The sequence below is a fragment of the Otolemur garnettii genome, unplaced genomic scaffold (assembly GCF_000181295.1).
Source record: "Otolemur garnettii isolate 467f Iridium unplaced genomic scaffold, OtoGar3 scaffold00016, whole genome shotgun sequence".
NCBI classification, from domain to species: Eukaryota; Metazoa; Chordata; class Mammalia; order Primates; family Galagidae; genus Otolemur; species Otolemur garnettii.
In genome coordinates this window covers 9,412,985-9,428,367 of record NW_003852411.1, presented here as the reverse complement: position 1 = coordinate 9,428,367, position 15,383 = coordinate 9,412,985, and the positions used below count along the sequence as shown (strand labels likewise).

Sequence of the window (15,383 nt, the reverse complement as noted above, 5' to 3'; positions counted from 1 at the left end):
CTTAATGACATGGCTCAGCTACATTAAATTAACTTTGTTTCCATCGTATAGCCTGGAAATGAAACCACTTATTTTGTGTATTTGGTGCAGAAATGTACTTTGAAATGCAAATCATTCAGATGTTGGGAGCATCTTTATTTCTAGTTTTACTAATTTTTTTGAGGGTTTTTATTGTTAGAAAACACCAATATCTTAATTCCCTAACAGATCTTTGCCTTTTTGACACTTTCATTTCCAGGTTGACGCCTGCAGCTCAGTGAGCAAGGGCGTGGGCCACGTACACCAAGGGTGGCAGGTTCGAGCCCTGCCGGGCCTGCTGACCAACCATGACAATTGCATCCAAAAATAGCCAGGCGTTGAGGCAGGAGAATCGCTTAAGCCCAAGAGTTTGAGGTTGCTGTGAGCTGTGACGCTATGGCACTCTACCAAGGGCAACATAGTGAGACTCTGTCTCAAAATAAATAAATAAAAACAAAATTTCCTTTTCCAAATAGTTGAAAGTCATTAGTGGGATATAGGAACTCCCTGGCCTGATCTCACCTCTCCCAAGCTTTGCACATAGAAGATCCGCCTCAACATTAAATTTATAATGAACAAAACTGACTAAAAGCAGGAGGCGCATGCTGGAGTGAGTTTAATGTGGGGATTATTAAACAGTTAGATGGTCATAAATGTCTGTATTGGATGGGGCAGGAGTAAAAAAGGCAGGAGAGTCCTCGACAAATGCTGTTCTTTGAGGTCAGTAGGGGTCTTTAGTTGTTTGCCAAAATGGTCAAAATTTAAATCTACTTTGACACTTTCTCACTCAGTCTTCTTTTGATCAGTGACTACCAACAAGTCGTCCCAGCCCCTCTCTGATGTCATCTGAGGAATAAAATACTAAAAATATCACCAAGGCTTCGCTTTCCCCCTAGATCTATTTTGACTAGCGCAGCCTGCAACTGTTTACATGGAGGGAACAGGGAGTCAGCCTACCGCTCCTGACGCACATTTTAATAAGTCACCTGACAAGATCAACAGGAAGAAAAGAAAAATTGTGAACAGGTGTTGAAGGAGCTGGAGGGAGCCAGACAGGGGCAGAGGAAGACGGATCCTGCTTCTCCCTGCTCTTAATCGAGGGTTCTGTTGCCAGGACCCTCTGGCTTGTTATAGAGGCTGCCCCCAGGGGGCTCTGATAAAGGGACCCAAATTCCAAATTCATTCCCCGGTGTATTCAACAAAAGGAAAACTGGATTACTTTACTGTCAGAAGCCGAAATACCCCACTGGACCCCACACAGACCAGGTGGCCAGGTGGGGCCGTTCATGATGGCAGTGTCACCTTGGGAACATGTGGCCCATTAGTTGATGAGTTGTCATTTCCAGACAGATGTCTTCATGCCTAGCATCAGCCTTTGAGAAATTTGACAGGCTGTTTTTAAGCATGTTCTTTGTACAAACTGCAGCTTCTCTGAGGGTCTTCCTGGCATTTGTTTTATGCTACGATGACTCTTGTGCAGTGTGTTGTGTGAGTAATAATCATGGGTCTGGTTTTGGAGTCTTGCTGTTTGTGTTCTTTTTCTTTGTATCCGGTTTTATTATGTTCCTCTAAGGCCACATTGCGTAATCCACTAGCCAGCCTAGGTTGTCAATGATATAGCAAAGCCTGTCATCCTGTTTAAATTGGTGGGGAGTCTGTCTTGATGTTTAAAAAAAAAAAAAAAGTGCCTGTGTTTGAATAATGCTGCCATGTAGCCAGTAGCATTTCCATTTTGCTGGAGAAAAATATTAGAAAACTATTAGTAGTTTGTCAGCTGTTTTCAATTCTGTTGTATTCCCTGGAGGGGTAAGAAAATGGAGGCTGAATATTGCTGGGCTGCTCAGAGTGCGTCTACACTGAGCTGTGGCTGTGCTGACGGGAGAGAACGGTGGGCAAGGCTAGGACGGCTAGGACGTACCTTTTGCTCTGCCGTGGGCAAAGGGCTGTCTGGGTCTTTCAGAGGTTTCTTCTTAGGTCCTAAAATGACATGCTTTTTCCTGTCCTTATGAGGACTTTTCCTGTCCATATGAGGGTTTAAAGCCTATAGACCAAAGTCATAGCCTCATAGTCTCAACTGGAATTGTCATAAATATATTAGTGGGTACATACACATGTATATGTGCATATCAGTTGATTTGTATTTAACTAGAGACCTACCATAAACAATTAAGACCCCAGTTTAGTTCAGTTAAATGTTAGCAATTATCTCAATGAGCCATGGTTTATAAATATTGATGTCCCAACCTGAAGTTAGAGAGGCCCCCTTTAACTTTTATTTTTTACCTCCGCATAATTATATTAGAGGTATCCTTTGTGGGTGTCTTTTATTTTTAAACAAGTCATCGTCTTTCCAACTTCTCGGTAAATAATCCATAATCGAATGTGTCAGTATTACTAATTTACCTTCTTTGTTTTCTCTTCTGAATACCAAATTGGAATGTGAAATTCTTTCACGTTGTAATTGTGGATCTGATTAACTTGTTTAGGACTTAGTATTCCCAAAGGGCTCCTTCATTACTGTCTTCCGAATTTCTTTAGGAAAATCAGAGTTAATAACTACCCTGAATTGCCAGTTGGAAAAAACAGTTGGCTTAGCCATAAACAATAGAATCTTTATTCAGATAAATGCAAATGCGTATATTCATAAGAATGATAATCTTGAGAAGTATCTGAACACCATAATTACTTGGAGAAATACTAGGGTGTTGTGCGTTAAAAGGTAGTATGAGGAAACCTAAAAACTACGTTAGAAAATGGTATTATAAATACTAAGATAAGAAATTATGTAAGAATACGGTCCTTGTACTCAGTTAATCATAGGCAATAAGAAAACATATTTCAGCTTCCTGAGCTGAAAGGTAAACTCTGTTACAGACGGGCATCTATCTTTCAGGTAGTCCATCATAGTTAGACATCACTCCACGCCATGTGCTAACGATCATCAATTTGTTGGTTGATGAAATTTTCTAGTTTCATAATTTCTGTGATTCTCCTCACTAATTGGATTAATGGCGACTCAGAGTCACACCTATTTTTGACCTTGATGTGTCCAAGTCATTTCCTGTTGACAGAAATCTGATGAAAATGTCTTTATCGTCATCACCAAGTCTCTATCTGGCCTGGGGAAGTTTAGCTTCAAGTCTTCCTGAGTTTGTCCTATGATGTATATTTTCTTTTCTTTTCTTTTTTTGTGACAGAGTCACACTCCATCACCCTAGGTAAAATGCCAGGGTGTCTTAGCTCACAGCAACCTCAAACTCTTGGGCTCAAGTGATCCTCTTGCCTCACCCTCTTGAGTAGCTGGAACTATAGGGACCCAGCTAGTTATTTCCATTTTTAGTAGAGATGGGCTCTCGCTCTTGCTCCGAGTGGTCTAGAACCCCTGAGCTCAAGCAATTCACCTACCTTGGCCTCCCAGAGTGCTAGGATTACAGGCATGAGCCACCATGCCCGGCCTGTCCTGTAGTGTATATTGATAATTAGGATTTATTTTCTCTTTCTGGCAAAGTCCACGTCCCATGGGCATCCCATTCTACTCTTCATCCTTGAGTAATATACCTAATTAGATCTGTTCAGGGTCTTTATATATGTGACTTTATAAAGATTCAGATATGTGTGTGTGTGTATGCATATGATATACATGTAACTTATATTTAATGACAAACAATTGAAGACTGTTCACATTTAACATAGGGATCACAAAAAGAAAACTTCCAATTTCAAATTGTTTCTATCAGTACAATGCCTTAGTCTTAAATAGTACTTTGTGTTTTCAAAAGAAAGTAATCAAGGGAAAGAATATACTGCTGAAAATTGCTGCCACAAGCATTTGGAGCTAATGTTCTCTTGAGGAAAAAATAAGAATATTTTCTTAAATAGTATTAGACCATGATGTGATCTCCCCAGTGTATAGCCTTCAGATAGTGTTTAGAGATGGGCGAGCCCGTTTGCTCTCTCTGAGAAGACCAGGCAGTGACACTGTGATAAGCTGCATCTATGGCGGTGAGGTTTTTCCAGTAGACAGAATCAAGTGGCCTCATAAAAAGATGCACGACGCTGCTTCAGCTTCTTCCAGATTGTTCCAAACATATAAAAGGCGCAGGGGGAAGGGTCTAACAAATTATGCTATCGGACTCTGCTGACACTTTTCTACCCTTGTGGGAAAAAAATTACAAAATGTGTTTTCTTTTTTTGGTACTCAGATGAATATAGGATCAAACCAGTGGAAGAGGTCAAATACATGAAAAATGGGGCAGAGGAAGAACAGAAAATAGCAGCCAGGAACCAAGAGAACCTGGTAAGAATTGAATTTCTCATTTAACAATGAAGTTTGGTGACACCATTGTAATAAAATCTGCGCTGCACGTTTAAACTGCAACTTGCACCCTGGCACAGGATTTCTTGAAAATGCTGTAGCTATTTATAGCCTGCCTGGAAGCCGCAAGTTACTCCTGTATCCTGTTTGTCTCTGAATAAGCCCTTCTTTAATCTTGATAGGGAATGCTTCAGGGAAAATACTAAATTATTAGTGTTTTAAAATAGCTAAGTTTAAAGGAAAAAGCATGAAGTAAGACTGCGATTTATGAGGGGAGGATTGTTTTGGGTCCCCCGTCCCCCACCTCTTTTAACTCTTATCTAGGTCAGGATGAATGGTTTAAATCTCATTATCCTGGACGTGTAGCGTCAAAGAAGTTGCTTTTCAAAGGCAAATAATGTACTCTCAAGGTTAATCTCTATCCAGACAATCAGTACTTCACATTCACTGTATTAAAGGTATTGTGGGTTTTGCATTAATGTGAGAATTGTAATGGTCTGAAAAAGGAACTTAGGGGTCTTTCTTTAATATGAATCAGAATCAGTGTACCTATTTCACCATAATATTCTATCTCTATAAAAATATTTAGCTAATTACCACATTAGGTGATTTCTTAAAAGAGGGTTACAAGTCATGAATATGCATTTATTCCGTTGGGTTGAAACAAAGTTGGTTTTGTGTATATTTTGTTTGGATGGCCTGTATTTACTTTCTTTATGATTGAGTGAATATATATTTTAAGATATCTGCAATGTCATGAAATAGTTTCACTTGACTTAAATTCATCTTTTCTATTAGGTGCTTTGTTTTTTTTTTATTTTTTTATTTCTTCTACAGCAGAAGGAGTTGGCAAACGATTAACCAATGCTCCTGACTTTTTAAGGCTGTCATTTTCCATTAACCACTTTGAACATTAGAAGCTGATCCTCTCCTTTTATTCTTTTCTGAAAACATGGTCTATAACTTGAAATACTGAAGTATCAACAAGCTGAGTATTGTAGATCATATTAAAGGAGCCAGAGTACTCTAGATAATGAAATTTTGCATCATAAGTGAGATTGGGGATTTTAAAATATCACATAAATCACAGAGATTCATCCTACTCACGGTGCTGGGAAAGGAAGCTGTGACTAAATAGAGTTTAATATTATCAGACTTCCTACATGCATTTTTTTTTAATTTTAAATGGATAAATCGAGGACCTGCATAGCTGAAATGTCAATTTTCATTTTTGTATTTTATTTTGCTAAAAGTCAGAGTTTGTCATTACTTGATATAGTTTCCACTTGAATTTTTTGTTTGTTTGTTTTTTTGGAGGCAGTCTCATTCCATCTCCCTCAATAGAGTACAGTGACATCATAGCTCACAGTAATCTCAAACTCTTAGACTCAAGCAATCCTCTTGCCTCAGTCCTGAGTAGCTAGAACTACAGACGCCTCCCACCACACCCGATAGGTTTTTCTGTTTTTGGTAGAGAGACGAGGTCTCACTCTTGCTCAGGCTGGTCTCGAACTCAAGCGATTCACCCATCTGGCATTGACCTCTCCCTGGATCTGACTCCTGGCATGTGACCTCCACTCCACATGCTCCTATCTCTGGAATCCTAGAGGAAGCAACACCTTTCATCTTACAGCTTCTGAGTTTCTTCTCAACATGCTCTCATTGTAGTGAGGCCCAATAAAACTTTTTTCCTTCTCCCTCGGTTTGCACAGAGTACTTAAAGTGCCGCTGGATGCCAGCATGGTTTTTTTCTGAGCACCGTGATCAGAATCAGCCCTAGTGCCTTTCCCTGCAGACTAAATGGGGATTTGAAAAGAGAAATTTCTAGTCATTCTGCATTTATGATGCATTATCCATGCTAACCCTCACCCTTTTATTCTGCTAGCCATTCAGGGTCCACGGTCCACTTGAAAATAGGCGTTTTCAAGTGTGTAAATGTTTGCCTAGGGAATGGACAGTGGTTATCTTTGATTCTGAAATATCCAAACTGTTCCAAAATTTAAGGGGTGTCGGTTGTCTGTTAGCATGTTGCCTTTATTCTCTACATCACCCTTGGGGCTGTATAATCAAGTATTGACTATATGTAGTCATGTGGTACTTAACCTGTCCACTGCAATACAAATGCCTTTTGAGAGGCATATGTTGTTCGAATATATTTCTTGATTTAAAATACAAGGATAACCTCTTAAAGTTGAAGCTTCCCCTGGAAGGTGGATGAAATAGGTTTAATTGATAACTATTTTTTAAATAAAAAGCATCCTTTTAAAAGGATGCATGTCAAGAAATTCTTGTGTTTCTAGGGAAAATTTTAAAACGTAGGTCAAAGGGTTTTTAACTATTTTTTTTTTTTAATTTAAACTGTTGAAATTAAGGAGGTCAGGAAACACGACCGAGGCAGTGTGGTGCAATGGTGAAGGCTTTGGGGCAAGACAGAAATGGCCTGGGTTCCAATGTCCGCGCTGCTGCTTGCTCACCTGTGGTATTTCTTTACTTCTCTAAACCTTCCCTCTATCAACTAAAGAAATAAACCATATACCTCATGGTACTGTTGTGAGGATTACAAGAGATGATGTTTGTTAAGACTTTAGTAGTGTCTAACACATGATAAGCACCTGTAAGAGGCGTCAGTATACAAAACGAAAGAGTACTAGGATCAGTGTTCTTTATTTTTTATTTTTTCTTTATGTTAACTAATGAAAAATTTCTCTCTTCCTTCCTTTTTTTTTTTTTTTTTTTTGAGACAGAGTCTCTCACTGTGTTACCCTGGTAGGTGCTGTGGTGTCACAGCTCACAGCAACCTCAAATTCTTGGGCTTGAGGGATTCTCTTGCCTCCGCCTCCCAAGTAGCTGGGACTATAGGCACGCGCCACAATGCCCAGCTATTTTTTTTTGTTATAGTTATCATTGTTGTTTAGCAGGTCCGGGCCAGGTTCGAATCCACCGGTTCCCAGTGTAACTGGCCAGAGCCCTAACCACTGAGCTATGGGCGCCGAGGCTAGTGAGAAATTTCTAACTGAATATGTAAATGTTAAATATTATATGTATTTTGAAAAACCATGCTCAGGAGCCTTGAAATTATTATTATTATTTTTTTTTTATTGAATGGTAACTATGTACATTGATGCACTTGGGGGTACAGTGTGGTGTTTTCACACACAATCCAAGACACTTCCATCAAACTGGTTAACATAGCCTTCATGTAACTTTCTTAGTCATTATATCAAAACATTCATATTCTACTCAAAGAAAGATTCACTTGTACCCTTGTAAGATGAACCACAGAAGTGAACCCTCGAATCCCTCTCCCTCCACCCTCTCCCCCCTCCCTCCCAGCCTTGAAATTATTTAAAGAATATTTTAGAAACTTACTATGGACAAAGCACTTAGTAAGTATTAAAAGACACAGCCTTCTTGAAGTCCCTGTCCTGAGGGAGCTTACAGTAAAGTTGAGGGAACAGTTCAATTCCACAAATATGTATTGATCAATAAATACTGTGATGGTGATGCCTTCTCACAAGGCATTTGTACTAGACTCTACAGAGAAACAGAAAAATTAGGAAACCACTGATCCTCGTTTCAAGGTGCTTGTATTACAGTGGGCTAGATAAGTACCAAATGACTATAACTAAAACAGAGGGAGATTGAAGTCCAAGAAAGAAATACAAAGTACCACAGCTACTCAGAGAGGCAGAGGTCATGTCTGTTGGGTTATCAGGATCTACTTCAGCTGATGTTTAGCTTAGGTCTACTAAGCTGACGTTTTAGTTAGGGTGGGCCTCAAAGTGTGGAATGAGGACAAGTGCCCCAGGCAGAAGTAACAGGTGGAAAAGACAAGGTATGTTTAATAAAAAGCACATAGTCCTGTTTGATTAGAGGATGGCAGAGAAGTGGGGAAGTCAGCAGGGAAGCAGTGGGAGATTGGAATAAAAACATAGATGGGCTAATGTGCGGAGCCTTGACGTCCAACTGAGAAGTCTACAATTAAGGCGTCGGATTACAGGAAGGCTTCACATGTTTTTAAGCCAGGAATTGGCAGGCTAGCATTATGATTCAGGAAAGTTTATGTGGCAACAGCAGATGTAATGTGGATTAGTATGGGGAGATAAGATGGGAGATCAGTCATAATAGTTTTGGGAAGAGGCAATTAGCCTGAACCAAGGTGTTGGCAAGGAGATTAGAAAAGATCTGGGTAAGGCTTCACAAATAGAAGCAACAAGATTTGACACCTTGAAGGCAGAGAAATCGGGAGATAATGATGGTAATACCAAGATTTGGACCCCCTGGAAAGATGATGGGTTGGTGGTGGTAAGAATAAATAGTGACCTCAGTGACGTTGTGAAATAGGTAGGAAGATTGTGTTTGATGAAAATATAAGGTATCCATCCTTGCGTTCGTTATTTGTTGTTGGTAATCCTTACAAAGCTTATAGGGTAGGGCACGAGAGAGAAAGTTAAGCCACTGATCGTGCAACAGTGTAACAAGTGCAGTGACCGAACCCTGTGACTCCTAGATTCTTAGATTGTCTGCCTTGGCATACACAGAGGCACAGGGGACCCTCGGGAGCTCACTTTCTGATGGCAGAGAGAAGGCATGAGACCTAAAAAACCACAACTCCAAGTACAGTGTGAAAGTAGAGGTGGGTTTTGAGCAAGCAAAGCTTTAGGAACTTGGAGAACATCCATGTAGAGAAGGGAGGGAAATGAAGGTGGGGAGCTTAGTCGCACTGCTGGGACATAGGGGGTGTACAATAGATTTTTGTTGACTCGAGTGAACAGACGAATGAATACTGCAGTTGGACTGAGCTGATGGCTGAACATTTGGGAATAAATGAGGCAGTCAGAGGGAGGTGAAGTGACGGTGATCAAGGAAAGCATCTGGGGACTCCGAGGGCCCCTGCAGGTGCTCCCTACCTGGTCTGTGCCCACATGAGTCTTTGGTTTCTGTCTTGCCACTGCCCTCTGTGCTCAAAATATCCCTTCCCCTTGGTGGTCCTCATTTTTTGTAAGGCCTGGACTTGCCCATTTCGATCCCTTAACACTTTCTATTCCCAGCCTGGAACATACCTTCCCCCTCCACAGTCCACTCTTTCATTTCTGCCTGATTTTATCTTCTTTGTTCTTGATACTGTGGGGGGAATGTCACTATCTAAGGGAACCCACTCCAAACCATATCACCTGTGTTAGTGCTCCCTTATTTTTTTTCTGATTGCATTGGCTTTCTCCTGTATAGTACTCAATCTTGAGATACCTGTTTTTAATCATCTTAATATGCATTTCTCTTTCAGATGGTAAGCCCAGGAGATTAAAAACTTAATCATTTGGGAGTTTTGTTAAATATCTAGCACCTAACAGTTCATAGCACTTAGTAGTTGTTCAATAAATGCTATCCCTGCCAGTCACTGAAGCCATTTGACTACAGGGTTAATAAGTGCTGTTGGTTTTCTCAGGCTAATGGCGATTCATTTATATGTCATTCATTTATGTTCTTACGATACAAAGTTGTACCTTTATCCCAGTTGTTCTCATGGCATAACATTTGTAAATTCCACTTTGCTTCTGTCAGACTTTAGTTTCTTCTTAAGAAAGGTGACATGAAACAATAATATTGGCTTTGTAGATTAAACATAGATAAAATCAGTATGAGTCCTAGGCTGGGCATAGTGACCTGTACGTACCTATAATCCTGGCACTTTAGGAGGTCAAGGCAGGAGGATCATTTGAGGCCAGGAGTTCATTACCAGCCTGAGCAACATGGCAAGGCCCTGCCACTATAAAAAATGGAAAAAGCAGTCTGGTGAAGCATTGCCTACCTATAGTCTCACCTATTCAGGACATTAAGGTGGGAAGATTTCTTGAGCACAGGAGTCTGAAGTTTTTTTTTTTTTTTTTTGGCTGGGGCTGGGTTTGAACCCACCACCTCCAGCATATGGGACTGGCACCCTACTCCTTTGAGCCATAGGCGCCACCCAGGAGTCTGAGGTTTTAGTGAGCTACGATTGCACCACTATACTCCAGCCCAGGTGACAGAATGAGATCCTATCTCAAAAACAAAACAAAACAATAAAAAACAAAAAATCTCAAACAAACATATGGGTCCTAACTTCACCATTTCCAACTTTATAATTTGGGCTAGTATCTAAACCTTTTGGACTTCCAGTTCCTAATCTGGAACTTGAGGAATAATACAATTATGAAAGTATTAGAAGAAAACGTGGGAGCATATGCTTGGAACCTTAGCAAAGTGAGGCTTTCTTAAACAAGATGTGGACAGCAAAAGCTATGAAGACAAAAGTTTCATATGTCAAACATTTTTATAAAATAGAATAACTACAAAAAGTAGGTAATACATACATAATAGCCTGGGAGAAAATGTTTATGATAAATAAAAGGCAAAGGATTGATCTATAGCTAGGATGTATAAAGACACTTGTGTCTAACTGAGAAAAAGATACTTCATTAAAGAAACAGGTAAATGAACAGATGGTTCACAGTCGAGCATATTGGATGAGAAGCATGTGAAGACATGGTCCACATCCCAGGGACAGTGGATACTCTACAGATCTCTCTCTGAAAGGCCCTGGCTGTCACCCAGACATGCTTGCCTGCGTGGCTGGTGAGCTGCTCTCTAGAACACCTCTGTGCATTTGCTTCCACACCTAATTGTGTGTTTCCAAGTGCCCGTGCGTGCTGGTTCCCCAACCGGTCTGTACTGGTTGAATGTCGTTGTAATTATGTAATTTAGTTAAATAATACAAAAACCAATGAAACCGAGCGCTGAGAGAGGTGTTTCAGTGGAAATTACATTCAATGCTTTGGAAAGTCTTGATGAAGGCAAATTGCTGAAAGCTCGCTGTTCAATTAAATTAAATTAAATTCTGCACTCAGATTATCTCACAAGGCCTTTACATTCCCGCTTTACGTAAGCAGCCAAAACAGAGAATCTTAGATGTGCGTGAAGGATATGGTTAATGCAGAAAGCATGTGTGGAGTAAGGAATCCCTGACACCTTAGGAATCAAGGAGAAGCCTTGTCCCTTTGTCAAAAGGTGAGAGAGAAAATGCACATTAGTGTATTTTAAAATAAAGTCATATGCTTAATGTATACATGCATTTTTATGTCATGCTGTTTTAACACATTGTATCGTTTAATTACGGGTCTGGATGCTGTTGAGGAATACAACTTTCATTGTAATCCAAGAAATGCAAATTAGAACATAATCCCATTTTTTCATTCATTAGAATGACAAAATCTTCCAGTCTGATAATAACAGATTTTGGCATGTTTGTAGGAGAACAAGCATTTGCCTACTAGTGGTAAGCATCTTGGAGGGCAGTGTAACAGTATCTTTTAAAAGTTAAACGTGCACACCCTCCTCCCAGCACTTCCACCCAATGTGCCTGAGGAATCTCACCCAAGGTGTTCACTGCAGCATTGTTTATATAAATGAAAAATTTAAAATAAACTTTCTGCTTGTCAATAGAAGAATGGTAGGGATGAGTGTACAATGCAAGCCAGCAAATTCAGAAATATGGGTCTGACTTATATGAATTGTCATAGAAAAACCATGCAAACTATAGAATGGATATGTGGAGTATAATGCCATTTAAGATTTTTAAGTAAAACAAAATATCAGCACTATATTGTCTATGGCCACCCACGTACAGGGAGATTCATAGATAAAACCTGAATGGATAAGTCTCAGACTATTAACAGTGCATACTTGGGTTAATGCGGGACTACACACACCAGAGCTCAGCTTCTGCTCTGTAAAATGGGATAATAACTGAACCCACCTCGGAGAGAAGTTGTGAAAATTCAAAAGCTATGCCACTCAACTTTTAGAACAGTTCCTGGCTTAAAAATGCTATGGTTGGCTGTTGTGATGTTACATTGACTAGTAGAGTTGGGTTAGGTGGGAGTGGATTAGAAAAAATTAGATGTGGTAGTCAAAGGAGATTTTCATCCTTAAACTTAATGTTTTTAATTTTCACAAGAAAGCATATTATTTATGTGACTGCAAATTAATTTTTTTAAAATAAGATAATAATAACAAAACTACTCTTAACTTACTGGCCATCTGTAAGGACTATGAGATTTCCTCGTTATCTTAAATATCTTCAGTTTTCAATCATTCTCTGAAGACTGATTAACAGATTAGGACAGTTAGAAGGAAATTCAAGGATCACCCGGCCTCACTTTATGCAGGTTAACAATGTTAACATAAATAATTTAAAGGTGTGTTACTCTATACTCGACAGTATCCACGTTCCTTGCTCTCTCCAGAGTAAGTGGTTTGACATATAAAGAACATTCCAGATTTAGTTTCGAGGGGCTCCTTCTTACCATCCAGTGAAACATTATCTTGCTTTCCTTACTTGACATTTGTCATTCTCCAGCCATCTTCCCTTGTTGAGTCATTTGATGGTGGGGTTCGTTTGTTCGTATTTCCTAGCTTTGCACGTACTGTGTTGGGTTTTGATTCACTACTTTCAGGTATCTTTGTATACACGAGAAGATTCTTTTCTATTCAATGGCCGCTTTCGTGCTTTATCGAGCTGTTTGTTTCAGTCTTAGCCATAGAGTTGAAGGCTGATGTGAAACACCCTTGTCCAGGTCACCAATTCCCGAGTACGAACACATGACAAAATCAAGAAGAACAGAATATTCCCTTGGGCTTTAGCAGGAAAGGAGGCTGGAAGCAGGTTTCAGGTGTGGCTACATCCCCCTCCTGCATGTTCAGTTTGTGAGAGCCTCCATACCTATCTCCAGTGTGTTGAATTTCCAATAAATGTCAGGACATCGGATGGCAGAAATGAAGATGTCTCCTCGAAAATTAGGAGACGTCTTTGATGAGAGAAAATGCTCCAGAAACCCGTGAGAGCTCTCTTTGGAGTTTGGCATCTACAGGATGCACTTAAGGGGGCTCCTGTTCTCCAAAACATTGGGTTGATTGACAACCTGAGACATAAGCCACAGAATATTCTGCAATTCCATTTGGCAAGTGTGGGTCAAAAGAAAAGACAAATGCCCAAGACCAAAGTCACCGTATCACTCTAATCATTGGAGTGTACCTTAGGAGGAATAAAAGGCATGTGAATAAAGGCAAGGAATAAAAGGCAACTGTGAACTTTCAGTTGCTAGTATAAGGTTTGTTATGATCAGGCAGAAGCATTCCCATGGACACTCTCATAATTAGTAACCCCCTAAGAGGTGATTTGAGCTCTTCTTTTTAACATAAACGCCCTGTTTACTTTTCCTGTGACTCTGTAGAGCAGCTAATATAATAGCAAGCTGACTCTTCTGTGTAAAGGGTGTCCCTGATGATCTTAGAAATGACTATGTACCTTTGAGTGTTCATCCTCGGATGCAAGGTCAAGTCATTATTTTTGGAGACCGAATAAGGAAAAAGACCATGACTTTGACTTGTCCCAATTTTCTATGCCATTTAAATACATACTCCGAGTATTCTTGAGACTAAGGTTAAAAAATTGACGAGTAAAAACTGGTATGAATAGACCAAGTGTCAGGTTCTATGGAGCACCTCTCCTTCCCTCCCCTCCCTCTTTCCAGGGGCAGGTTGGATTTAAGGTCATCCTGAGACTGGGATGGGTTGAGGGAAAGGGGTGTCTGTCGATACTTGAGGGAGGTACTCCCTGGTTTGGGGGTCCACTAGAAAAGTGAAGAGTTACCAAACCAAAGTGAAGATAGAATCTGATTTAGAGAAGTATCCCTGGATCCCCTGGTTCTAACTTACTCTCTCCTTGCTTGTTCTCTCCTGCGTGATGCAATGTTGACATGAGCCTGGACTTGCAGATAATTCAGGGAATAGCGTCAGCATCCCAGACACGATCTACTTAAACATTTTCGTTTCGTAAGGGAAATAACATCTCCTTTCAGCAGAGGGTTTGGACAGCAACATTCTCTACTATCGTGTTTGTTGTGGCCTGAAGGAAGAGGAGGGCAGAATGGTACCTTTTCAACCTTTAGAAGACTTCCTTTATCCAGCTAGAATTTTTGTGTTCCTGGAGCCAAGCACAGTCAAGGTCTTGGGGATTATTCTGGCACTGTGGGAATTTGTTTTAGCATAGAACCGGAGTAGAGTTTAATTCTCTAAGGATGAGGGATTTGTTGAATCAGGCTTCTAAGTTTCAAGTGTTGAGCAGAAGCAAAGTTCCTGATTCAGGACCAGAATGTCGTGAGAGTAAAATAACATGAACAAAAGTGCTTTGTAAACATAAAGCCCAACAATGATTATTGTTATGGCTCATTAAAAGGACACCTGGATTCATTTGGATTCTTTTTTTTTTTTTTTTAGCTGCTATTTTATTGTGGAAACAAAGGTGAGGCACGGCATACTTCCGGTTGTGAGAGTCATCATCCCTTTCCGTGAAGGGTCATATCATCATAGGTCACTTCAGTCTCTCATGAAGAGGGGTGATAGTAACATGTATCTCAGCACAGACAGAAATCAATGACTCCCAAGTGGCGTCTGATCCAACGTAATTAATTACCCAGAAAGTCAGGCGTATCAGCATATGACCGACATCCTATTCCAATGGTCTTTTCTCTTTTCCACGCTAACCCCTGCCTGTGTGCAGGTGAGCACGGCATTAGGGTCCCAGGACACCTTATCTGGAATCAATTCCTATTTCAGTGCTCAGTTTTCACTATCAGGCATCGTGTGGGCACTGGGGAAATAGGGATTGACAAAGCACCGTTGTAACTCTCAGGAAGCTCATGGGGAGGACAGATGAGTGCACTATAAGTCTCTAAGAGAGCCTTGAGGAAGTCTTGGGAAGAACGAGAACCAAGCGGTAGGCCCTCGCTGGGAGGTATTGGGAAACTCAGAGAGGTATGACACTGCAGCAGGCCCTCGAACAACGCCAGGTTTGCTTTGGCAGATGAAGTTGGGAAAGGGATTTCAAGCAGAAGAAACAGTGCGAGCCAAAAGTGGAGATGTGGCACAAATAATGAGTGGTTTGTGCTGATGGAATGCATTGAGAAGTGTTCATTTGGCTAGCTGGTGGTGTTTTTTAGTCTTTTTTTTTTTT

At 40.4% G+C, this 15,383-nt stretch overlaps 1 protein-coding gene across 1 annotated transcript in view; it reads left to right on the top strand.

Annotated features, from left to right (window-relative positions):
• The window catches only part of CUNH1orf21 (chromosome unknown C1orf21 homolog), a 233,649-nt gene that overhangs the window by 116,087 nt on the left and 102,179 nt on the right, over window positions 1-15,383 (top strand). Inside the window, exon 3 of the mRNA XM_003785627.3 lies at window positions 4,221-4,315. Within this exon, the coding sequence (XP_003785675.1) occupies window positions 4,221-4,315 (95 nt within the window). The remainder of the gene's footprint in view (window positions 1-4,220; window positions 4,316-15,383) is intronic.